Source organism: Muscardinus avellanarius (assembly GCF_963383645.1).
Source record: "Muscardinus avellanarius genome assembly, chromosome: 12".
Lineage (NCBI taxonomy): Eukaryota > Metazoa > Chordata > Mammalia > Rodentia > Gliridae > Muscardinus > Muscardinus avellanarius.
Genome location: NC_137798.1, coordinates 8,635,782 through 8,663,178, shown reverse-complemented (window position 1 = coordinate 8,663,178; position 27,397 = coordinate 8,635,782). Strand labels below are relative to the sequence as shown.

The 27,397-nt window shown below is 42.9% G+C and overlaps 1 protein-coding gene across 1 annotated transcript in view; it reads right to left on the bottom strand.

Moving 5' to 3' along the window:
• SHC4 (SHC adaptor protein 4) overlaps window positions 1-27,397 on the bottom strand; it is a gene marked incomplete at its 3' end in the record, with an annotated part of 129,438 nt that overhangs the window by 75,287 nt on the left and 26,754 nt on the right. The window contains exon 2 of the mRNA XM_080707969.1: window positions 13,348-13,418. Within this exon, the coding sequence (XP_080564095.1) occupies window positions 13,348-13,418 (71 nt within the window). The remainder of the gene's footprint in view (window positions 1-13,347; window positions 13,419-27,397) is intronic.

Sequence of the window (27,397 nt, the reverse complement as noted above, 5' to 3'; positions counted from 1 at the left end):
AAAAGAATCTTGATCATTTGCTGAGGCTGCCCTTGACCCTGTGATCCTTCCTCCCAAGTGCCGGGATTGCACGCTGGGCCAAAGCACCCAGCTCACAGTCATCTCAACATCTGTGATCTGGGCCTGAGAAGCCCTGGAACCTCTCCATTCATTAAGCGACACTTTTGTTCGAACTATGCCCAGGTACTGTGGCTCTGGAACTTGAGCAGGTTCCAGAGCCTGCTAGACTAGGAGCCTGCTAGACTAGGATTTTAGGGAGAGCTGTCAAGCCAAAAAGTGAAGGATGATGGAGTTCTTAGGACTGCTCCATTGAGACAAGACCTTAGCGAACCCAGTTCCTTCTTGGGCGCACTCAGTGTGTTCTCAGAAAGCCCCCATGCAATTATAGCATTGGTGCTTCCAAGGAAGTGGTTCAAAAGGCCTGTTCAACTTGTATTGTAAAATAACTCAAATGAGGGGCTGGCCACTATCAATCCCCAAACTAGCAATCCAGCCAGGTGTGGTGGTATATACCTATAATCTTAGTACTTGGGAGGCTGAGAGAGGAGAATCATGGTTCACAGAGAGCCTCGGCTACTGAGTGAGGCCCTTTGCCACTCAGTGAGGCCTTGTTTCAAAATAAAGAATAAAAAAATAGGGCTGAGGCTGTAGCTTGGAGGTAGAATACCCCTGGGTTCCATCCTCAATACCGAAAAAAAAAAAAAAAAAAACTAGTGGTTTAGCTCAGAAGTAGAATACCCCTCTATTCAATGCCCAGAATACCCCTGCATTCAATACCAAAAACAAAAAACAAAACCAGTAACAAGCTAAAAATCCAGTCTTCAGGAAGGGGAAAAAAATCCCAGTAAAGGTAGATGCCAGAATGCATTCTTCTCTGGGTTTGCATGGTGAGGAAAGACTGGGAAGACGTCGCCGGACAACGTGATACCTATTTCATTCATCAACACTGATTGAAGATGCTGGAGTCTGTGCCACATGCATAGGCTTTGACATTCTGGTGTCTTAACCTCCAAATTAATTTGTTTCTTATCCAAGAAAGCTGTCCACTGCCATCCACACTTGGACGTGGACAGATACATAACTCTTCTCTCTTAAGTTGGTGAATGTGTGTACCTTACCTGTTTGAGGGTATATGCTTGTGTAATAATAATATATGCATACCTGTACATTTCTATAGATTTCTGTGGATACATCAGAAGGCCTTTATTTTAATGCAGCATATTTTTAGAAACAACTTCATAACGTGCACCATATTTCCAAGGAAAAGATGCTATAATTGGGAGTTTCATTGCTGACCAAGGACTCCTCAGCAAATAAAATATAGATACTCCAAACAGCATGTCATGAAACAAAAACTGTGACCATTTACTAAACCGCTATAAGTATTTAAATCACAAAACAACGCCCTAAGTCCTGTAAAATTAATTACATATAGGACATAATTATATATAGTACCTACGCATGGAATCTCAGAGTTTTCAGAAATGTGCAACTACCACACAATTCATATATGCCTTAAAATTAAGGCACCGCTAAAGTAACACTGAGCATTTGATTAGAAATTTTGCAAGCATTAGATTTTAGTGGAGCATTCGGGGATGCTTCAAATTGTCTTGGTCTCTCTCTTTTTATAAAAGTGTCTAAAGAAATTGACCCAATGTCTTGTTTTCCTTTGAGGTGGAAATCTGTTTTTCATAGCCTCTGTTTTATAAGCTGGTTTTTCTTCAAGATATCTTCCCTCTTCCTTCCTCCTCCTCCTTCCCTTTCTTCCTCCTTCTCTCCCCTCTCTTTCCCAATACATGGTTACCATGGAACAGCTATATCATATCACAGTGTGACGCTCTCCTAGACAAGATGACTGGCTCGGACTAGGGTCCAGTCACCATCCTTCCTGGGAATTTGCTAGTTGGTTCTGAGAGAACCAGAGATAGAGTGAGTATGCCTTGGAAACCCTGACCTTGGTCCTTCTGTTGACTGTGTGTCCACTGCCCTCAGGTTCCATAAACTGACCCGATGTCCTATTTAAGAAATTTTCTATTAGCTGGGTATGGTGGCACATGCGTGCAATCCCAATACTAGGGAAGCTGAGACAGGAGGAGCACAGGTTTGAGGTCAGCCTCAGCAACTTAGTGAGACCCTGTCTTAAAATAAAACGAAAAGGGCTGGAGATATAGCTCATGGTAGAGCACCAGTAATGAGGGAAAATAATTTCCCTTTTTGCTTAAAGTAGGCAGTCACTTTCTGTCAAGGTAAAAAAAGACATTTACTAAATATAATTATGGCAAATGGATATACTTAATAAATCGTTTCTTTTACCTTAAAGCTCAGGTGAAAGCAATTACTGCTCAGACTTAATGACTTACAAAATGTGTCCCATAAAGATTATGTTATCTATTAATATATGTTAAGATATATGGCAAAATTATGTTATCTATTAATATGCATCACATAGCTCCACTTTACATTTTAAGCACAAGATTAGAAAAACATACACCAAATTGTCACAGTGATTTGACTGTTCTTTCAACTCCATTCCATTTTTAGAATAGAGATGGTTTTTAGAAGTATCAGCTCTTTGAAGACACCTAAAAGGAATTTAATTGGCTGGTTCTCGTTATCGATATCTGAGAAGATCCTAGCCTTGAATCAGGAGGACAGTGAAACTTGAAACTAGAAAAGGTTACCACAGTCCACACGTTCTCACACACAACACCAAACATCCTGCAGGGGCCTTCTGATGTCTGCACACAGCTGAAGGGAAATAGTTCCACGGATACTAGTGATGACTAGGAAATACCAATTCTGGGTGCCATGTTTTATTGCCCGGTGTATTGTTTGAACAGTTGATAAAGGTCAAGAAGCTGGACCCTGGGACTCCAGACTCTTCCTGAAGTTCCAACACTATTTTCTGACCAATGAAAAATGAAACTTGATCTAATCAGCCTTGCACATTCTAGTTAAGCCACCATCCTTGTTTTCCAGCTTTTTTATGACCATCTCATAAACCAAAATTTTTTAAATGCTGTTTTTTTTTTCAATCCTTAACATTATTTTCAGTAAATTTCTTTACTGGAGAGTATTCCCCTGCCTGACATGTTAATAGATTTGTCCTTTTATCCCCCTTCTGAGTGTTTCTTATTTTACATGCCATTTGGTCTACAATCTTACTCCTGCTCCCTGGTCTCATCCTAAGTTAACACAGAATCCGTATACCATGTATTGTCCAGCTACTCTGAGATTTAGGCAGAGATGTACACATGTATTCATGCATAGCCGTAACCAATCCTGAGCCAGCAGTCCTCAGGAAACTTAAATGAGTGCTAGACTGTTTTCAAACAAACAGGTATCCTCACTTACTCGACTAGCATATAAATATTTCTAACGGATATTTGATGTCTAAAGTATATCTTTCCTCTTAATACTCATAATTCTTCAAAACCTAGTTTTTAATGGGAAAAAAAGGACTAGTCTTTTTTTTTTTTTGTGGTACTGGGGTTCCTGGAAGCCCTTCTACCTCCGGGCTACACTCCCAGACCTATTTTAACATTTTTATTTGGAAATAGGGTCTCCTAAGCCAGCGCGCGCGGCTGGCTTCGAACCTGCGCGATCCTCCTGTCTCTGCCTCCCAAGCGCGGGGATTACAAGCGTGCGCCACCACGCCCGGCAAAAGGACTAGTTTTTATGGAAATCTTCGACTATTCCTTGGATCTGATTTGCAAAAGATAGTTGTGCTCTGTCACACACACACACACACACATACACACACACACACACACACACACACACACACACACACACATTCTCTGAAATGTTCCATTGAAGCCAAAAAATAAAATTTTCAAGACAGTGAACTGGATTTGCAGAATCACTGCTTGAGAGCAAGAACATTACATATAAACAGGAAATTAGTCCAATTACAGTATCTTCTGAATTACGATCTCAGCTTCCTGGTTGTCTTACCTTAGTACCAAATCACCCAAACAGCCTATAGCAACAATAAAAAAAAAAAAATACTATTCAGATGGGTTTTCTCCCCGTGGCATGAGCAATCACCAGCCTTTTTTTTTTTTTTTTTTTTTTTGTGGTACTGGGGGTGGAACCCAGAGGCTCTCTACCTCCGGGCTATCCTCCCAGACCTATTTTATATTTTATTTGGAAACAGGGTCTCACTAAGTTGCTGAGAGCCTCACTAAGTAGCTGAGGCTGGCTTCGAACCTGCACGATCCTCCTGTCTCAGCCTCCCAAGCGCGGGGATTACAAGTGTGCGCCACCACGCCTGACTTCACCAGCCATTTTCTGACAGCTTCCCAAGGATGGCGACCATGCAGAGGAGGTAGGCAAGTCCACTGCTTGTTTCCTAGTAGCTCTTGGAGTCCCAGGGCAGATTCTGCACTGAGGCTGATATATATTTTTTCTTTCTGTGGATCTGAGAATTGAACCCAGGGGCATTCTACTTCTGAGCTACACCTCCCCAGCCCTTTAAAAATCTGTTCTTGTTTTTGTTTGAAAACAGGGTCTCACTAGGTTGCTGAGAGTCTGGGTAAGTTGCTGAGGCTGGTCTTAAACCTGTGATCCTCCTACCTAAGCTTCCCAAGTACCGGGATTACAGATTAGTACCACCACTGTGGCTGATTTAAATACCAACTATGAGTTACGGTTGTAACTGCAAAGTACTGAGAGAGAACAGAGTTCCTCTGCCAACGGTGTATAGATTAAGTATTGTTTGAGCTAATAATTCTAAAAAGCATCTCTATTCTAAAAGTAGAATCGAAAGAAAGAACAGTCAAATCACTGTGATTTGGTAATGAACCAAATGTTGCCTCTGGCCGGGCGTGGTGGCGCACGCTTGTAATCCCTGCGCTTGGGAGGCGGAGACAGGAGGATCGTGCAGGTTCGAAGCCAGCCGCACTGGCCTAAGAGACCCTGTTTCAAAAATATAAAATAGGTCTGGGAGTGTAGCCCGGAGGTAGAAGGGCTTCCAGGAACCCCAGTACCACCAAAAAAAAAAAAAAAAAAAAAAAAAATGTTGCCTCTGTGATTTCCTTGGGGCTTTGTGTGTGTGTGTGTGTGTGGTACTGGGGTTCCTGGAAACCCTTCTACCTCTGGGCTACACTCCCAGACCTATTTTTATATTTTTATTTGGAAACAGGGTCTCTTAAACCAGAGAGGCTGGCTTCGAACCTGCGCGATCCTCCTGTCTCCGCCTCCCAAGCTCATGGATTACAAGTCTGCGCCACCACGCCCCACCCGGCATCCTTGGGGCTTTTGAAATACAAAGTTCTACAGATTGAAAAACCAAACCTTGTCCCTTCAGCTCCAATTACTGGGTTTACCTAATGTGTCTATTCCTCCTCCAGTGTCCGAGGCAGGTCCCCACCTAGACACACCGCAGAGCATCCTTAGAGGTACAGAGAAGATGTTGTCTTCTTTTCACTCAGTGTTATAGTTAGATATAAAATGTCCCCTAAAGAACTCACTCATAATGTTTAGAGCTGATGTAACGGAGTCATGAGGGTTGTAATCCCAGTAGTGGGTAAATCCACTGAGTGGATTTATCTGGGTGGTGGTCTGGACCAGTAGGGTATGGCTACAGGTTTCAGTGACTTGATTTCTCTTGTGTGTGTGTGTGTGTTTCCTGTTATAGATCGAGTGAGGCCTCTTTTTCCCCCTTTAGCTTTTCTTTAAAAATCATGAGAGCCGGGTGTGATGGTGCACACTTGTAATCCCAGCATTTGGGAGGCTGAGACAGGATGATCGCCATTCGAGGACAGCCTCAGCTACTTATTTAGGCCCTTTGCAACTCAGTGAGACCCTGTTTCAAAATAAAGAATAAAAACTAGGGCTGGTGGTATAACTTGGAGGTAGAATGCCCCTAGGTTACATCCCCAGTACTGCAAAAATAATAATAATAATAATAAAAATAAAAAATAAAAATCATGAGAAAGATGTTTCTATAAAAGGAAGCAAATGTCTGTATCGTCCACAGCATGCTTTTCACTTCCTCTTTTATTTTTTTACATTTTCTTTTATCCTCATTTGAGATTGTTTCCAGACATTCTGCAGATGATTGTGGCTGTAAGCCTTCATTTTCCTCGTGATCTAATTTCTCTTCGCTGTCGGGAAAAGCCTCCTTTGCCCTTTTGCATGAATTACTCTATTTCTAAAACTCAAGATCTGGGCTGGGATCCATGAAGGAATGAATGAATGCCTGGAATTAGCAGAGAAACAGCAGGAAGGCTGCACACAGGGCTTCCTCAGGGACTAAATCTAGAGTCAAGGGGCAGTCTGAAAGAGGTATCATCTGGGGAATTGCTGACAAAGCTCCTGGTCTTTTTTTTTTTCCTTTTTTTTTTCTCTCATTTAAGTACTTTCCTTTGAATTAATTAATTATAGTTAATTAATTTTACTGGGATTGGATCCAGGGGCATTCTACCTCCCAGCTATAGCCCCAGACCTATTTTTATTTATTTGTTTTATTTGGAAACAGGGTCTTGCTAGGTTGGTGAGATTCTCACTAGTTGCTGAGGCTGTCCTTGAACCCTCCTATCTCAGCCTTGCAAGTACTGGGATGACAGGAGTGCACCACCACACCCGGCTATATTTGACTGCTCTCTGTGTTATGGGTCCTAGAGATTCAGCTCCTGGTCAACTGGCAAAAAGTCCCTTATATTGAGAAGAATTCTCTCTACTCCATTTCTCTATGGGGACCCTCTTGATGTATCTTAATTGTGACTCCTCTGCTAGGATTTCACATTGTGTCCCTGTATTATCTGCAATCTAGAGATGGAGAGACATTACCATGGATAGACCCTCAGCCTCCAATTGCATCTGTGGTGGGTGGCAATTAGCTATGCTAATCTATCAGCATTCGCATCTGAATTATCCTATGTTGGCTGGTAAATGCCTGGAGTTAGCTGTGTGTGGTCACACAAAGTAAACTTCTTCCCTTCAAAATCCTGATGTGCTGAAAAAATTTTCTTTTACAAAATAGAACTTTGTACTAAATGATAAAACTTTGTGAATAGATGGAATTTTAAGGAAAATAAGTTTGGAACCTGATTGAACAATAATGTTTTACCGTTGGCATTCATGAAAACTGTAATAAAATAATTTTAATAGTGGTTGAAAGTCAAGAATCTGAAGAGGCCGAGAGAAGAAAGAAGAACAAGAAAAGGAGAAAAATTAAAAGAGGAAGAACAAATATTTGGAAAGTAGGGTGGAAAATACGGACTTTAAGGAAAGTGAACCATTTTCTTCTTTCTTTTTCTTTCTTTCTTTTGTTTTTTGTTTGTTTACTTGTTTTTGTGGTGCTAGGGATTGAACTCAGGGGCATTCTATCTGTGAGCTACACCCCCAGCCCTCTCTATTTTTATTTTGAAACAGAGTCTTGATGGATCGCTAAGGCTGGTCTTGAACCTGTAATCCTCCAGTCTCAGCCTCCCAAGTACTGGGATTACAAGTGAACACACTACCAGACTCACGTGGACCATTTCTTATCCTGTTCAGGTAAGAACAATGAAACTATATTCTCAGGGGCACCAACAGCCATGGCTTTACTGACTGTCAGTCTAATGTCAGGATAAGAGGAAAAACGTTTCTGGACTCAAATAAAATGTTCACATCCAATGAACATACAAGGAGTATACTGCTGTGTACTAACACCTAAGCTACACTCTCCATGTACAGAATACCCCATAAGACCTAGAGTTCTAAAGAAGAATTTCAGAGGTCACCCTCACTTTCAGCAATATGTGAGTGCCTAGAAAAATAAGAGAATATTTTTTTTTTGCATACTGAATAGTTTCTGAAACACTGGCAAAGAAGCCACAAAGAATTCCATGATGATAACTTTTCTGCTCAGCAAATTCAGATGTTGTTTTGTTCTGTAAAGTAGGATATAAGCTATATATTATCTCTTGTCTTCTATCTATTCCTCCTTGGAGGTTTTCTCTTCTCTTCTGAGGCAGGGAATCCCAGGTCTGCTGCTAAGCCCAGGTGGCTATAAGGCACAACATTTCCAGCTTGACAAAACCCAGGGAAGGGGTTCAGGAAGGAAGGGAGGGGTAGTGTAGAGCATATGATTTGGAAGCAGGGTAATCAGCATTTGGCCCTGCTTGTGGAAATCTGCCTCTAATTAGCCCCACTATGGATAAGGTCCCCAAGCTCCTGATGGCTACAGTATCTTGACTTCAAGTTGGACCACTTGCCACCAAAGGATGTCTTGAAACTCAGTCCAAAATGTCCATCAACATGATGCCAATCTCAACATCGGGCACAGGAAAGCGGAGGGGAGCTCGCCAAGTGCTGCGTGCATGTAGGTCTCTATTGCTCTGAGCGGCCTCACGATGTATGTATGCCTGCAGGGCACCATTTAAAGAAATAAAACCTCGGTCGTCCACTCTAATAAACTTCTCCCTCCTCTAAGTCGGGGCTCATTGAATGCTGTTTGCAGCCACTCTTGGGAGAACTGCACATTCATGCTGTTACCAAACGACCTGCCCACATGTTGGTGCTGTGTACAGGTGATGTCTGCGCCCATCTTGTCCTTGTCCTGAGGTCTCTTCTCTTAGACACTCCCCTGGCTAGAGCCCTCACTGTATTCAGGTCTTAGCTCAAAAAGACCACCATCTCCAAGCTTCCATAAATCTGCTCCGAACACAGTCTCCCAGGTCTGACACACATCCACATGACATCTATAAGGAACAATAACTCCAGACCAAGCCAGGCATTGCCCCTAAATGTATACATTATTCTGAATTTAGCTGAATTTTCATGGCACAGGAAAAAGAGCCTTTTAATATTGTCTAAATAATAGGAAAGTATGAGCACACAAGTTTATGAAGTTTTTGTTTTATGGTTGTAGGAATCAAACTCAGCCTTGTACATGCCAGCCAAGTGCACTAACATGAAACCATATCCCCAGTCCCTAGAAGATTTTCCAAAAAATAGATTTATAGCCGGGAAGAAAGTTTATCACATGGTATGGTTCCTTGGCAGAGGAATCTAGCAGTAAATATCAAAAGCCTTTAAAATATTTCAATTGTTTGACTTAGTGATCCTAATTCCAAAATTGGTACCATGGAAATAATTGAGAGATGTTAGTAATATGGTCATCACAGTATTAGGTAACAGTAATTAAAAACAAAAATGTTATGCAGCCACTAAATATTCTCAAAAAAAACCTAGTGCAAATATCTTTTGATTGATAAATAAGCTAAATGTATCATACATATGCAACAGTATATGTGTGCTTTAAAAAGGAATGATACTCATATACAACAGGAACCAACCTTAAAGACACTGTGTTAAGTGAAATAATCCAGACAGAAAAGAATAAAGACCGTATAATTCCATTTATGTAAGGTACTTGGAACAGTCAAAATCATAGAGAAAGAGACAGAAAATAGAAATGGTGGTCACCCGGGACTGTAGGAGGTGGGGAGGCAGAGAATGGGGGTTTACTGTTTAATAGGTACAGAATTTCATTTGGGAAAGGTGAAAGAATTTTGTAGATGAAAAATGGTGATTATTGCATGAAAATGTGACCATACTAAATGCCACTGAATCATATGCTTAAAATGGCTAAAATGGTAAAGCCGGGCGTGGTGGCGCACGCTTGTGATCCCCGCGCTTGGGAGGCAGAGACAGGAGGATCGCGCAGGTTCGAAGCCGGCCGCGTGCGCTGGCTTTAGGAGACCCTGTTTCCAAATAAAAATGTAAAAATAGGTCTGGGAGTGTAGCCCGGAGGTAGAAGGGCTTCCAGGAACCCAAATACCAAAAAAAAAAAAAAAAAAAAGGCTAAAATGGTAAATGTTAGCCGGGCGTGGTGGCGCACGCTTGTAATCCCAGCATTCAGGAGGCTGGGACTGGAGGATCGCAGTTCGCGGACAGCCTCAGCTACTTAGTGGGGCCCTCTGCAACTTAGTGAAACCCTGTTTCAAAATAAAGAATGAAAAATAGGGCAGGGGGTGTAGTTCGGAGGTCAAATGTCCCTGGGTTCCACCTCCAGACCCACACACAAAAAAAGGCAAATGTTGTTATATATATATTTATATATACACATGTATAGATATAGGTATATATACAAGTATATGTATACATATACATATACACATATGCATACACATACACATACACGCACACACACATACACATACACATACTCATATACATATACATACACATATACATATACACAGCCACAATTTTAAAATGGGAGCAACAGGGAGCTGTCCAATGTGGAAAAATAACATATAATGTGTATAGTTTCTGCAAAAATCATTGTTACACCTGTGTGCAGAAGAAAAGTCTGGAAAGATATTCCAAGACACAAAATGTCAACAGACTATCACTAGGGAGGATTATGAGTAATTTTCTCTTTCGTACTTTTTTTTTTTATTATTTCCAGATGCTTCAAGTAAACAGGCAGTATTTTAAAAACTAGGAAATAAAAAAATTAAAAGTCTTGCATTACCAATAAGAATACCGCACTCATTCCTGCAGAAAAGCATATTGCTTTTTTATTTCCTTGCCTTCATCTGTTTTCCTGGCTAGCAAGTTGAGTTCAACGAGGGCAGTTTGTCATATTTACTACTGGCTCCTTTACTCCTGAACAGTTTCAGGTACTTAATGAGCACCCTGAAATACCTGAGTGAAGGAGAATGAGTCATAGACGGATGCACAGACGCTTAAAAGTCACCTTCGGTGTTTTAGTCTATTCTTGCTGCTATAATAAAATACACGAGAGTGGGTAATTTATAAATACTAAAACCTGCATCTTATTTCCCAATGAGCTGTAGAAACTTTATTTTTGTTGAAGGCTGTGTGTGTGTTCAATCGATGTTATGTTCCGGTACCGCTTCTTGAAAAGGAAGTTCCCACTTGGAGTTGTCTTTTTTCAGTCAAAATGAAGGGCAGCGCTTAGTTAAATAAAAGATTGATGATATCTTTTAAGCCGTTTCCTCTTCACTGTGTCTTATTAAAATAAAACCTGTCAAGGTTTTTTCAAAAAATGCTATGAGGTTTTCTAATAAACCACCCACTAGAGTTCACTGAAAAAAATAGTCAAAGTTTGTTGCTTACAATTCTGGAAGCTGAGACGACCAAGATTAAGGCGCCAGCAGAACTGCGTCTGGCAGAGGCTCACTCTCTGCTTCGTGGCTGGAAGCCTCTTGCTGATTCTCATCTGGTGGCGTGGCGAACAGCTCCTTCGCCTCTGTGAACTGCGCGCTCCCTCGCCCCTCCCTTACAGGAGACTAATCTCACAAGCGAGGGTTCAGCCTTCATGACTCCATCACACTGAAAGACTCCATCTTTAATACCATCACACAGGCAACTAAGATTCAGCACAGGAATTGGGGAGAAGGCACAGCACTCCGACCAGGATAGTGGGTGTTCCTTTGACCTGTGTCCTCATCCCAAGCACCTGGGATACAGATACTCTTCCTCCTCTCATCTGTGGGATGCTCAGGATTAGAGGAAGGATTTTCTCGGAGTAAGGAACATGGAAATGAAATAAATCTTAAAATGTCTCCAAAAGAGCCAGGCGTGGTGGTGCATGCTTGTAATCCCAGCATTTGGGAGGCGGAGACAGGAGGATCGCGGTTCGTGGCCAGCCTCAGCTACTACTTAGTGAGGCCCTCTGCAATTCAGTGAGACCCTGTTTCAAAATAAAGACTAAAAAATAGGGCTGGGGGTGTAGCTCGGAGGTAGAATGCCCCTGGGTTCCATCCCCAATACCCCCCCCACACACACACACACACGTCTCCGAAAGAAGTTAACAGGGTGGGAGCCCGTCTTGACACGTCACTTTAAGAATAACTGAAAGGGCTACAAGAAGTAATGTTGTCACTATCTCCAAATACGAAAAGTGGAGTCAGATGAAGCTTCTATATTCTAGGAAGTGGAGTTGGTACTAAGAGTACACAAACACACGAAAAGGATTATATTTCATTTGCTTGACTCTGAATGGAATGCCAAGGGTTGGTGAGAAGTTTTAGAAGACAGGTTTGAATGCACAATAAGGCAGATAAATAATAAGGCAGCATTTCCTAATGTACATTTCATAGAACCCTAAGGACGCTTGAGTTGTTCATTTATGTTACATGAAAAAAAAATAAAAAGATCCTGGCACCAAGTAAATCTTAAAACAAGAGTCTCTTCAACTCCAGCTTGGGTCTTCTTGGAGTCCTTCATACGCCATTGTTTACTGTTGTCCTCCTAAAGAGCGATAAGGTTCTTCTGCTTAAATTCGGGGGTCACAGGACACTTTACTAGACCTGGAATTCCATGGGGAAGCATTAGTATAAGTTACGTCTTCGCGATGAGGACCATTCTCAGGACAGGTTGTCCTGCACCTCGGATCCAGATGAGTGTCATGGCACACCCCGAGACGCACGCAGCCCCCTTCACCACGCCTTCTTCACCTTCTACCACACACACACACACCTTCACTCTCAACCACTTATCAAATGCCCTCATCTCTTCCCTCTCACCTCACGATGTTCTCAATTTATCAATATCATCCTCAATCATTCCTTTTTCCATCCCTACTTTAACTTAGCTATTTTTTTGGGTGGAGGGCACTAGGGATTGAACCCAGGCAGGGGCATCCTACCTCTGAGCTATACCTATCTTTCCTTTCTTATTTCTTTTTCATTTTGAAACAGGGTCTCACAAAGTTGTTGAGGGCCTTGCTAATTTGCTAAGGCTGGCCTCAAATCTGTGCTCCTCCTGCTTCAGCCTCCCAAGTCCTGAGATTACAGGCCTGTGCCTGGTTACTTGGCTTTAATGAAGGACCTTGCATTTCTGTCTCTTTTCTGAGCTCTGCATAATGAGGATTATGATTTCTTCCCATAAGCTACCTGGGGCCACTCGGATAAAGCTTGCCCCGGTTCAACTCTTCTATCCAGCTCACTGTACAAAAAAAGTGAGAGACCCTGACCGATTCTCGTATCCGTGACGGCATAAATGAGGGCTTTTTGATGTTGAAAGTTCTTGCCCGGTCTTATTTTTAGCTACCTCTTTTTGACAGCAAGTCTGAGATTCTGTAATGTCCTATTTCCAGGCATAATTTAAAATACTTTGGTACCTGGGAAACCAGCTATTTCTGTAGACTGAATCATCTTATTAGTCCTCATATGGAACGCTGATCCTCCGTCAGACAGTTGGGAAATTTTTACACAATGAGATAAAAGCCATTCATGCAAGGTCACTGGTCTACCTTCCAGCCATATGGACAAAAATCCAAGGTGACTTTGAAGGTTTGCACCCCATTCCTGCCGGAGAAACCACTGTGGCTTGAAATGACAGGCCTTCAGACACCCACCCCCATTTTTGTCCTCATACCTTGTAACTTGGGTCCTCATTCCAAAATCCAGGGACCTCATTGACTGTAGCACTTCGATACAGCCCATGTACTAGAATTTAAAAAAAAAAGAAGAAGAAGGTCAGGTAGAACAAAAATACCGCAAAGCTATCTCTTAGCCACTCAGCGACTTCCTGGGAAACACCTTAAGTCAGTTCCTGAGATCTAGTTACACCTGTACACACTCCAGCTACCACTGATGTTTCTGACCGTCAATGGATGCGTGCCTAACACCGCGGTTCAGTTACAAAACATCAGCTGAATTCAAGCTATTAATATCAGGAATGCAGGTAACGAAGAGGAACGTGGGTTCAGGGGTTAAGAGTGCGGGCCCTGGAGCCAGATGGCATGAATTTGTGCCCTGGCTCTGTTCCTCCTTCATTATGGAACCTTAGCTAATTACTCAACTTTTCTCCATCCCAGTTTTGTCCTTTGTGAAATGAAAGGACAATTCGAATCATTATGAGAGCAAAATTCTTTCACACACGTGAAACCTTTAGAACAAGTCCTAGTACGTAGAAGTGCCTAAATACTATAAGAAGCAAAAATAAATGTGACGCAAACGATACAGGAATGTTTAATCTTCTAAGCAGCTATAATAAGCTTGCATACAAATGCGTATAGCACAGAATTTCATAACATAAGATGATTTTATTATCTTTTGTAAGATCATTGAAATATTAAGGCAATTCAAGAAAGAAATAACAGTTATGCTCCACACCAGTGATGGCTAAGTTTAGCTTAAACAGGGAACGTTAAAAAAGGAATCGTGGCTTATAAAACTGAAAGACCGTTTCTATTTAATGTAGCAGCAGTGGGCAGCCATGTCAGGCTGCTGCTAACAGCCAGATGTGAGCTGGGTTTGAGGAAACTTAAGTCAACAACGGTGGGAAGTGGCTTAATAGTGAGGGCGTGGTGTGGATGCTCGGGGGAGAGGGAGGGACTGACAGCCCACGTGGAGTAAGGATGGTAGTAACAGGGAGGAAGAAACAGATTCAATGACATCACGGAAATAGATAATACAGGATTCTGTGGTTATTGGACATGGAGAATACGCGAGAAGGATGAGGCCAGGATGAGTCAGACTCTCTCAACCAGGGTAACAAAGGGAAGAAAGTAATGCCATAAACAGGCAGAGAGCTAGGAAGAGGAAGACGATGAATTAGTTCAGAACCTGCCAACTCTAGGACACTGGTAGGGTGGCCAGGATTTGCGAGTTGGCAGCTGAAAACTGAATTATGGATCCTGGAGAGGAAAGACGCCTAAAGATGCGGGCTTAGTCTTGTGTATAGTTTTGCCAGGTTGAGGTCATGGGAGGAAATCCTCTTAGCAGAGCCTTAGTTGACTACCGAGAGTGCGTCTCAGAGAATTGCTTTGGAAACGTTAGGAGAGCCCAGCGGTCTGATTGAAAGTGATCTGTTGGCTCCTTGGAAGTGAGGTTTCCTGTTTGGCTTTCCTAAGAAAGCCTTCTGGCCTCTCTCAGCTTAGAAATGGCAAATGTACTGTGGAAAAATGGCAGAAGCTGGGGGTGGGGAGGCGTTGCTCCCCAAACACTTCTCCAAGTATTTCAGTCAATTCGAGATGGATCAAAGACTTGGAAATCAAACCAGAGACCTTGAAGCTCCTTGAAGAGGGCATAGGAGTCTCTATCTTTGCGTCTTAAGATCAGCTCGGAGCATGTGGACTGCCTCGAGCCCAGTGCTGGGGAGAGCACCCTGGCTGGGCAACACACACATTCCACATTCGTAGCTGGACCCCCATTAGTCTCACTTCTCTTGGGGTCTCTAATGTCAACGTAAGAAACATTTGGGATATTTTGTTCTGTCCCAATCAATCACACTTAACTTCCCGAGGCCTGGGCATCACAGGGCAGTAGGTGATGTCTAGGTATTTCTAGTCAATAAACCATAAGGCTTGTTAGGAAAAGAAAGCTCGGGTATAGTGCAAAGCCCATTTTAGAACTGTCAGGAAAGAAAATTCCAACGGTCCAAGAGGTATCAAAAAGGTTGTTGGCTAGCAGGGCGTGGTGGCACACACTTGTAATCCCAGCATTCAGGAGGCTAAAACAGGAGGATCCAGGTTCACAGACAGCCTCAGGTACTTAGTGAGGCCCTTTGCAACTCAGTGAGACCCTGTTTCAAAATAAAGAATAAAAAATAGGGCTAAGGTGTAGCTCAGAGGTAGAATGCCCCTGGGCTGCATCCCCAGACCCGCAAAAAACAAAAAAACAAAGGTGTATGACTCATCCCCACAGGCTGTTTTGGCTTCTTCTGCTCTCCTCTTGTGCTACAGAACAAACTCTACTCCCCTCTTTCCCTCCCTCCTACCCTGGAAACCAGGGACTCTCCACACAGGTTGGGGAGCAGGTCTAGACTGTACACCTTCAATTCTCCCAGGACACCTTGGCGCAAAGTAGGCGCCATCTTCCCTTACAACTGTACATCACTGATTCAAGACAAGGTGGCACCAGCTGGCTTATCAGTGCACGCTTTTTGAAAAGATGACCTACATTTTCTCACTTTGCCACAGTGATTTTTCCCATGGGCTGGGCATGGTGGTGCAAGCCTGTAATCCCAGTACTTGGGAGGCTGAGACAGGAGCATCGCAGGTTCAAGGCCAATCTCAGCAACCGATCAAGATTCTGTTTAAAATTTCTGAGTCATGTTTTCCCACTGCTTAAAACCCTTAACATCTATTATGAAAAGAAGTCTCCAAAACCTTGCATTTGAGGCCCCTGCTCACCCCCAGCCCCATCAGTACCACTTTGCTGCCACATTGGCTTCCCTTCTTTTGAGTGTGCTTGTTTTTTGTCTGTCTGTCTGTCTGTCTGTTTGTTTGTTTGTTTGCTTTGCTTTGCAGTCCTGGGGATTGAAACTAGGGGCATTCTACCTCCAAGCTACACACCCAGCCCTATTTTTTATATTTTATTTATTTATCTATTTATTTATTTATTTATTTTGGTACTGGGATGGAACTCAGGGGCATTCTACCTCCGAGCTACACCTCCAGCCCTATTTTTTATTCTTTATTTTGAAACAGGGTCTCACTGAGTTGCAGAGGGCCTCACTAAGTAGTAGCTGAGGCTGTCCATGAACTGTGATCCTACCGTCTCAGCCTCCCAAAGGCTGGGATTACAAGCGTGCACTACCATGCCTGGCTTTTTTCCAGACCCAAACTCCTCCCAAAGGCAGAGCCTCAGGACTTGCTATTGTCTCCAGCTCTCCCCCTTTGGCTCTACAGAGCCGAGTCCTCTTGATCCTTCAGATTTTATTTCAAAGAACACTCCTTCATGGGTCCCTTGCTCCGCTCTTCATTATAGCCCTGATTGTCACCTTCATGTTTCTGGATGATTATCAGGTCTCCTTAGTAACTGATTGTTCATCTCTATGGCTGTAAGCATCCCAAGAGGAAGGACCAGGACCACCATCATCCCAGTACTAGCGATGGTGCCAAGCACCAGGTGGGAACCCAGTACGAGCTGAAAGAACTAAGGAATCATCTACTGTTCGTCTCTGCCACACCACAGACACGAGCAGAGAGGGGGAGAAGAGGCTGAGCGAGCTGATGGTTTGGGTGGTCTCTCCACCCCAGGGAGAAGTGAAAACGGGAACAGGGAGGTCCACAGGCAGGATGCTACCTTTGGACATTTCTAGATTTCTCAGTAACTGACTCCACGTGTGTTAAGTTGGTTAGTCCCTATTTTCGAGATTGGCAAGAAGAACCTACACAGGGAGGGGGTGTGAGGTAGAGCACAGAGAGGAAGCCCCCACTTCTCAGACGTCTGCGGGGTGGGGTGGGCCGATCCGCAATGAGTTTGGGAAGGTCAGCTGCATGGCTGAACGGAAGTGGGACAAAGAGAAAGGCACACCAGCTGGACAGCCCGAGGCTGCTGAGGTCCAAGACCCGTGCAAGGAGAGGCTCAGAGCAGGGATGATTCTCAGCCCAATGAAACGAGTCGCCAACATGAGATCTGGGTTACCGATGGGGAGGGGAGTTTTTAATGTTTGGGGTAAGGGAAAGAGGGAGAAGGGGAATCTTTCACATTCCTTTTCTTTTGTAAAATTTTGTTATGCATGCAACATCACTCATTTAGCCCTTCCTCAGTCCCCGCCCCATTCCCTCCCCCTCCCTCCTTCTCATGCTGGGCTTAGTGATTGACTTTGATGTGTTTGTTAAAGTACATCATGTGCATTAGAGAATCTCCCTCTTCCCTCCTCCCGCCCCCCTCAGTTAGGTCACCTTATTTGCTCATCTGTGGTTTTTTTCTTCCTTGTCAAGAGTTCCTTCCATGACCCTTTTTCTCTTTCTTTCTTTCTTTCTTTCTTTCTTTTCCTTCTTTCTTTCGTTCTTTCTTTCCTTTCTTTCTTTCTCAGTACAGGGGATGGAATCCAGAGGCATTCTACCTCTGAGCTACACCCCCAGCCTTATTTTTTTTTATTTATTTTGAAACAGAATCTCACTGAGTTGCAGAGGGCCTCACTAAGCAGCTGAGGCTGTCTGTGAGCCGCGATCTTCCCGTCTCAGCCTCCTGAATGCTGGGATTACAAGCGTGCGCCACCACGCCTGGTGAATGACCCTTTTTTAATCCTAATTCATTGCATTGATGCTGGGCCGGGCCTGCTCCCCTGTAAGACGGGACCAGGCACTGCTGCGGGGTCGCCTCTGAGGGGCATACCTGCTTGCCAGGAATGGTGCCCCTGCACGTTCTCTCCCCTCGCCGTGGCATGGCACAATGTTCTGAGGAGATGTGAGTTCTGGTCTTAGATAAGAGGCCGTGGGGACAACTCCCATCCTCCGGGGACACGAGTTGAGGACGACACAGGTGCTTTTGGCTACAATTACCCCAAAGCTCCAAATGGGGCCGGCCTTCCCGTGGACTCACCCAGCTGGGTTCACTTGGAAGCCACAGGAGGAAGCCGGGAGGCAGGTGGGGACGCACAGAATCAATCTGTGTCTACTTCTTTGTTTAGGTGTTTAACAAACACACAGAGAGTGCCTAAGTATCCAGGTCTGAGGGAGGAGGGCAAGTTTAATTGGGTGGGTATAAAGGAGAGAGGACCACGCCTTGCGTTCCGTTGTTGAATGCCGATCTGCAGTGAGACCTGCAGTCTCCGGCCCCATAAAGACAGGACTGCTGTGGAAAGGGCTGACTTGTCTCTCTTATTAGGAAGGAGGTGAGTCACTGCTGTTAACTCTGCTGAATAGATAGGACATTAAAGCCATTAGAAGGAAATCTCAGCTGGGCATGGTGGTGCACGCTTGTCATCCCAGCATTCGAGAGGCTGAGACAGGAGGATCGTGGTTTGCAGCCAGCCTCAGCTACTTAGTGAGGCCCTCTGCAACTCAGTGAGACCTGGTTTCAAAATAAAGAATAAAAACTAAGGCCGGGCGTGGTGGCACATGCTTGTAATCCCAGCATTCTGGAGGCTGAGACAGGAGGATCGCAGTTCGTGGCCAGCCTCATCTACTTAGTGAGGCCCTTTGCAACTCAGTGAGACCTTGTTTCAAAATAAAGAATAAAATATAGGGCTGGGGGTGTAGCTCGGAAGTACAATGCCCCTGGGTTCCATCCCCAGTACCACTAAATAACTAGGTTTAATTCATTCCCGGAGATTGAATTAGGGTTTATTCTAGAGTCCGGAGTTCACTGTTGTGACCCTGATTGAAAAATCAAAAAGGGAAGGGATTACCCAGCTGGCTGCCACTCACCCTTCCTTGGGTCTACCGGGGCCACACAGCAATGAGGCTAGGAATTGACCGAAGGTGTGAATTCAAGATGCCCCAGGGACTGTGGGAGGTGGCAGAGGAGACAAAGGACCTTCCTGAGGACAGGACACTGCCGACCTTTATTTAGAGGCGTGCCAGGCTGGTGGGAATGCGGTGGAGCCTCAGCTGCGCTCGCGCTCGGCAGCCCGCCCATTCTGCACCTGGCAGACGGCTTGCCTCACTGCAAGCCCGCTCGGCTCTGCACGCCCCAGGGATCAGCTGTCCCAGGGAGGGTGAGCAGCCAACTCAGAGTCACGTGCTCCTTGGACAATCCGGTCCAGTTACGAAGTTAATGGGGTTTTCAGGGGAAAGGAGTGAGAGCTGGCTTCCCAGAAGATCTAATCTTGATCCTTAGAGAATAATGATTTTGAGTATATTACCTATGGAAAAATAAAGATAAGTCCTCATATCCTTGGAAAGAATAGGCTGCAGGATCCATAAGAAATGCAACACGGGCTGCCTCTTCAACGGGAAGGGCCAGATTTTTACTATTTTATACTTCTGTCCTGATATATATATATATATATATATATATATATATATATATATATATATATATTTTTTTTTTTTTTTTGCAGTACTGGGGCATTCTACCTCTGAGCTACACCCCTAGCCCTATTCTTTCTCTTCCTTCCTTCCTTCCTTCCTTCCTTCCTTCCTTCTTTCCTTTCTCTTGTGGTAATGGGGATCAAACCCAGGGGCTCTCTACCTTTGGGCTACACTCCCAGCCCTATTTTATATTTTATTTGAAAACAAGGTCTCACTAAGTTGCAGAGAGCCTCACTAAGTAGCTGAGGCTGGCTTCGAACCTGTGATCTTCCCATCTCAGCCTCCCAAGCACTAGAATTACAAGTGTGCACCACCACGCCCGGCTTTTTTTATTTTGAAACAGGGTCTCAGTAAGTTGCCGAGGGCCTTACTGAGTAGCTGAGGCTGGCCGCGAACCTGTGATCCTCCTGTCTCAGCCTTCCAAGTATTGGGATTACAAGCATGTGTCACCACACCTGGCTCTGATTTTTTTTTTAACTTTGAACAAATTTTTATTACACAAAGATTGTCACATAATTTTATATTTCTCTACTTTATAAAAATATGTAACGCTTTACAAATTTGAGTGTCATCCTTAAGCAGGGGCCATGCTAATCTTCTCTGTGTTCTTCCAATTTTAATATACATGTGACTAAAGAGAGCACCTGACCATTTAAAAAAAATAATCATATAGCATTATTTTAGAATTAATAAACAACAAGCTTACCACTTAACCCTCTAGGAATCACAGTTTTTTCTTTCTTTCTTCCCTTTCTTCTTTCTTTCTTTCTTTCTTTCTTTCTTTCTTTCTTTCTTTCTTTCTTTCTTTCTTTCTTTCTTTCTTCCTGTTGTTATTGTTGTTGGTGGTGGTACTCAGGAACATTCTACCTCTGAGCTATAACCCAAGCCCTATTTTCTTATCTTTTCTATTTTTTTTTTTTCAGCACTGGGAATGAAACCCAGGGGCATTCTTCCTCCGATCTACACCCCCAGCCCTATTTTTTTATTCTTTATTTTGAAACAGGGTCTCGGTGCAAAGGGCCTCACTAAGTAGCTGAGGCTGTCCACAAACTGCAATCCTCCGGTCTCAGCCTCCTAAATGCCGGGATTACAAGCGTGCGCCACCACGCCCAGCTCTCTATTTTCTATATTTGAAACAGGGTCTCACTAAGTTGCTGAGGCTGATCTCAAACCTGCAATATTCCTGTCTCGGGCGCCCAAGTACTGGGATTACATTACGCCCAGCTCCACAGTTTCTTAAGCAGGGTTAAACTCCTTTTTATCAAAGGTATGTTCCCTTCCTTAGAAGGTACCTGCCCCAGTGCTCAGAGTATGGGAGGGTATTATGCAAGAGAAGTTTAAGGCATAGGCCCTGCACTTGGTAAGTTTTAGAGTGATAAGATGAGAAAGAACAATGTATACTCAGATATGACATAATCAAGTTCTGACCTTCATGCAATAAATGTCCAACAGTGGTAGAGGCCACCAAGGTTGTAAGAAGACACTGCAGGATTTTCCTGCCACCTTTAAATATCTTTAGTCTTTCTCATTTAAAAAAAAAAAAAAAAAAGATGGAGGTGTACTAACACACCTGTACTTGGGAGGCTGAGAAAAAAACAGGATTATAGGTTCGAGGCCAGCCTCAGCAACATAGTGAGGCTCTCAGCAACCTAGGGAGACCCTATTTCAAAACAAAAATATAATTCTGCGTGTGGTGGCACATGCTTGTAATCCGAGCATTTGGGAGGCTGACACAGGAGGTTCGTGGAGGACCTCAGCTATTTAGTGAGACCCTGTGCAACTCAGTGAGACCCCGTTTCAAAATGAAGAATGAAAAATAGGGTTGGGGGCATAGTTCAGAGGTAGAGTGCCCCTGGGTTCCATCTCCAGTAATGAAAAAAAAATAAAAAAATAGGGCTGGGGGGTGTTGCTCAGAGGTAGAATACCCCTGGGTTCCATCCCCAGTACAGCAAAAAAATAAAAAATAAAAAAATAATAAAAATAAAAAAAAAAATATATATATATATATATATATATATATATATATGGCTAGGGTTATAGCACAGGTCCCTGGTTTAATCAAAGGTAGAACTCTGAGTTCAATCCCAAGTAACACACACACACGCACACACACACACGCACATACACGCACACACACATATGCACATGTGCGCCCACACACACACAAGATAAGGAGGAAGAACATTTCTTCATAGTCTTAAGACATCATCTTTACTCTTCCCACACTCAGCCTCAACTCAACATAGTAAAGTTTTGGCCTGAGGCTACGCTGAAGCCACCTGAACAAATTAACTAGTTCCTCGTCATCTACTCCAGTAACATGTCTACTCTCCCCCTTAGTATTCCTTGGAGCCTCTCTCCTTTGTCTTTTTTGAGAATGTTTTCTCTGGTTTATCATCTTTCTCCTTTGACTACTTCTCAGTCTCCTTGGCTAGTCCCTTCCCCATCATCTTTTCTTTCAACAATGGTTTCTTCTCTTCTGAGCCTATTCCAGTGGTTCCCAACACTGACTCCCCATTAGAAGCACTAGAGAAACTTGAAAGAGTGTCTCATTCACAGGTTCAACTCCAGCCCAAGAAAATGAATCCCTAGCATGTATATTCTTAGGTCTTCAGTGACTACCTGGTGCTGATGCACATAAGTTTTCAGTCTAAGCTTTCTCCCACCTCTAGATTAGTACAAAAAATTTAATATCCTACTTCCATTTCAAATTCAATATACTCAGATTACTCCTGAATTTACATTTCTGATCTTGGCCAATAGTATCACGATCTATCTAGCTGCATCATCCAGAAAAGTCAAATCTTCCCTTTCTTTCAAATATCTCACTCAAACAGAAGTGAAGTCCCATTCATTCAATGCACGTGTCATATCTCATATCTGCTCTGCCTTCCGTCCCTAAATCTGAAGCCTGCCCCGACTTTTACCATCCTCATGGAGGCGCATTCTTTCTCTTAATTGTGATACTGTGAACGCACATCATACGCAAAGGCCGATGGAAATGCATTCAACTACATCTATCTGACAGACAGAAAGCAGAGGTTGGTCCCTTTGTTCAAACCCTCAGCCTCCCTACCATAGTCTCAGAACTAGACTTTGACCTCAACTGCCTTCCTAGGAAGAGCAATCTCCCTGTAAATGGGAATAGAAATACAAAATGTTGATTCTGATCCTTGACTGTTCACATACACAGGTGTTGGAGACGTCAAAGATTGCCCAGTGTATTCTTTATTCTGCCTGAATTTCACTTTAAAACACAGCCCTCCACCCGGCGTGGTGGCGCACGCTTGTAATCCCGTGCTTAGGAGGCGGAGACAGGAGGCAGGTTCGAAGCCAGCCGCGCTGGCTTAGGAGACCCTGTTTCCAAATAAAAATAAAATAGGTCTGGGAGTGTAGCCCAGAGGTAGAAGGGCTTCCAGGAACCCCAATACCACCAAAACAACAACAAAAAACAGCCCTCCCTAAGATGGGGTCCATGATGTCTCTAGATCTTTCCCAGTATAGCCACCGAATTCCTGTCCCATCACATTTCCACTTAAAATACTTCCAGCCCCCTAGCTCCCCTCTACATCCTTACAGCAGAGTTTCCCAAATCACAATCACCTGGGAAACTGAGAAAATAGGATTCTGAAAGCAGACTCCTGGGCTATGGCATTGTTTTTCTTTAAGTTTTGGAGCCACATGCTAATAAGCACACTGGTCATTCCACTACAGGTGGTCCAACAATCACACGCTGGAGAAGACCCCGGTCTTCAGGAAAAGGCCAGCATTCAGGAGGCCTCCAGTTACCTAGCCCTTCTGAAGTCAGTCGTGCCCTCCCTCTCCTGAGGACAAGTGTCCAAGCCATGTGTCTGAACTCAGCAGGTTTTGCTTATCCTCCGTAACCACATCTGCCTGGCAACTCCTACACATTCATTCAAAAGGAAATGCAAAAGTCCCTTCTGTGAAGCCTCGATTCTGCTTCTCCTGTATAAACAGGCATGACTACTCATTTTTCTGGGCCCTCCTGTAAACACTGTCTGAAGTGTGTGTGTGTGTGTGTGTGTGTGTGTGTGTGTGTGTGTGTGTGTGTGTGTTACTGGGGATTGAACTCAGGGGTGTTCTGAGACACACCCCCAGCCCTATTTTATTTTGAAACAGGGTTGCAGAAGCCCTCACTAAGTTGCTGAGACTGGCTGTGAACCTGTGATCCTCCTCTCAGGATTCCAAGTACTGGAATTACGGGTACTGCTATGAATTTCAAACAGATTTTTTTTTTTTTTTTTTTTTTTTTTTTGGTGGTGGTACTGGGGTTCCTGGAAGCCCTTCTACCTCCAAGCTACACTCCCAGACCTATTTTATACTTTTTTTTTTTTTTTTTTTGGAAACAGGATCTCTTAAGCCAGCATGCCTGACTTTGAACCTGCATGATCCTCCTGTCTCCGCCTCCCAAGCGCGGGGATTATAAATGTGCGCCACCACGCCCGGCCTAGCAGAACTTTTATAAACTTTTTATTTTGTACTGAAGATTGAACCCAGGGGCGTTTTGCCTCCAAGCTACACCCATTACCCTTTTTATTTTTATTTTCATGTTGAAACATGGTCTCATTAAATTGCTGAGGCTGGCCTTGAACTTCCAATCCTCTCCTCTCAGTCCCCCAAGTACTGAAATTACAGGGGTGCACCACTACACCTGGTTCCCATGGCACGTTTCTGTCAATGTGTTTATGTTTCTTTTAAGACAGTAATGGTATTTATTTCTCTGTTGAAAGCCTGGCTCAATGATGCTCCTGAGATGAGCAAGTTACATATGGCTAGAAGTAACTTTTGGAAAAGATCAGATTACTTTTATATATTACTATACAAAAGCAATCATATTAAAGATATAGCATTAAACTCCTTCTAGTTTCTAAACCTCATCTAGTTTAGATTTCCCCCCAAGAACAATTGTGACGGTCAAATGCTCAATACTTAATAATAAAGATATTAATGGGTGGAGCTAGATAAGAAAATAACTAGATTTGGGCAAACTTGGAACTGGCCTTGGGAATTAATGAGACCCCATTGCTCACTCTAGTCCTATGTGACCATTTGGGAAACTAGATCTTTTCCACAGAAGTCAGAAATCAAAATTTGTTTTCAAATTTTCCCAACTTTTTTTTTTTTTTTTTTTTTTTTTTTTTGGTGGTGGTACTGCGGATGGAACCCTTCTACCTCCGGGCTAAACTCCCGGACCCATTTTTAAAATATTTTTTATTTGAAAACAGGGTCTCTTAAGCCAGCAAGGCTGGCTTTGATCCTCCGTGATCCTCCTGTCTCTGCCTCTGAAGTGCGGGGATTACAAGCGTGCACCACCATGCCCAGCAAATTTTCCCAATTTTTAAAGTCGTAGAGTCACAATGAATAATTCAAAATGAAATTAAAAATTAATTCCTTTTGCAATAGGAACAACAAAATTCATAAAATAGTTAAGAATAAAATTAGCAAAATAAATGTAAAACATACTTTGAAAGCTTAAAAAACTGTTAAAAATCTAAGTGCTAAATAAATAGAAAGGCATCCCATGTTCATGAATCAGAATACTTATTGTTAGAGTAGTAGCACCTTTAAAGCTGATTTACAGATTCAACATGACTACTATCAAAATCCTAGATGGATTCTTTGCAGAAACTGATGAAGTGATCTTAAAACTCATATGAAAATTTGAAGGACCTGGAATAGACAATAAGATCCTGAAAAGGAACAGAGTTGGATGACTCACATGCCCCAATTTCAAAACTTATAACCCAGAGCTACACAGTCAGGACAATGTGGCCCTGCACATAAGGAAAAACATATAGATCAATGGAATAGAACTAAGAGTCCAGAAATAAAGGTTCATATTTACTGTCAATTAATTTGATGCAAAAACGATTTAATGGGGGGATGGACAGTCTTTCAAAAGATGTTTATGGGGAAACTGGATATCTACATACACAAGAATGAAGTTGACCTTATACCTCATACCATATGCAAAAGAAAATCAAGATAGTGACAAGACCTACATATAATGGCTAAAACTGTAAACTATTAAAACAAGCATAAATCATCAGGACCTTGGATCTTCAATTTGATACCAAAAGCTCATGCAACCAAAGAAATAACAGATAAATTGGACGCCATAAAAATTAAACATTTTGTGATTTCAAAGGACATTATCAAGAAAGTAAAAGACCACTAAAAATGGGAGAAAATGTTAGTAAATGGTATTTCTGATAGGATATTTGCATGCAGAATCTAAAAGAATCTTACAATTCAATAGTAAAAGGATAAATAAGCCAATTTAAAATGGGCAAAAGATCTGAATTGACATTTCTCAGAATAAGATAAACAAATGGCCAATAAGCTGGACATAAAAAGAAACCCAATATCCTTTTAGGGAAATACAACTCAAAGCCAAATGAGATACTCACACCCTTTGGGATAGCTGTAGGTTTTTTGTTTTTGTTTTTTTTTTTTTTTCAGTACTGGAGATGGAACCCAGAGGCATTCTACCTCCAAGCTACACACACTCAGCCCTATTTTTTATTTTTTATTTTGAAACAGGGTCTCACTGAGTTGCAAAGAGCCTCACTTAGTAGTAGCTGAGGCTGCCTGCGAACCGTGATCCTCCTGTCTCAGCCTCCCAAATGCTGGGACTACAAGCGTGAGCCACCATGCCCGGAAGCTGTGGTTTTAAAAGCAAACCAGCAAAGAAACGGAGAATTACAAGCACTGGGAAAGACGTAGATAAATTGAATCCCTCATACAATGCTGGTGAGTCTGTAAGACAGTGTAGCTATTAAGAAAACAGCTTGGCAGGGCTTCCAAAAGTTAAACAGAATTGCCCTATTACCCAGTAAGTCCACTCCTAAGCATAGACCTAAGAAAACTTAAAACCTATGTCCACACAAAATGTTCATGGCAGCATTATCCAGAACAGCTCAAAAGTAGAAACAATCAAAATGTCTCTCAACTGATGAATGGGTAAATAAAAGGTGGTATAAGCATACAATATAATATTATTTGGAAATAAAAAGGAATGGTGGACTAATAAATGCCATAATATAAATGCACTTTGAAAGCATTAATCTAAATGAAAGGAGACAGCCATAAAAGACCACATATTTTATGATGTGCGTGTGTGTGTGTGCGTGTGTGTGCGTGTGTGTGTGTGCGTGTGTGTGTTACTGGGGATGGAACCCAGGGGTGTTCTGCCTCTGAACTCCACCCCAGCTTCTAGTTTTTATTCTGTATTTTGAAACCGGGTCTCACTGAGTTGCAGAGGGCCTCACTAAGTAGCTGAGGCTGACCACGAACCGCGATCCTCCGGTCTCAGCCTCCCGGATGCTGGGATTGCAAGCGTGCGCCACCACATCCGGCTTTATGATTTTATTTATATAAAATGTCCAGAATAGACAAATCCGTAACACTAGAAAATAGGCTTGGGAGCTCTGGAGACATGGGCTGTGACTGCTAAAGGAGCCAGTGTTTCTTTGGGAGTTGATAAAGATGTTTTAAAGCTGACGATGGTTGCACAACTCTTTTTCGGTATACTGCCAATAAACTAAAAAAAGAGTAATTTTACACTTTAAATAGGTGAATTGTATGGTGGAAATTATATCTCAATAAAGCAATTACCAAGAAGAAATAACCAAAAGGAAACCAAAAGGAAGCAAAAACAATGAATAAAAATAAAAGTATGGGCAAGCAATATGT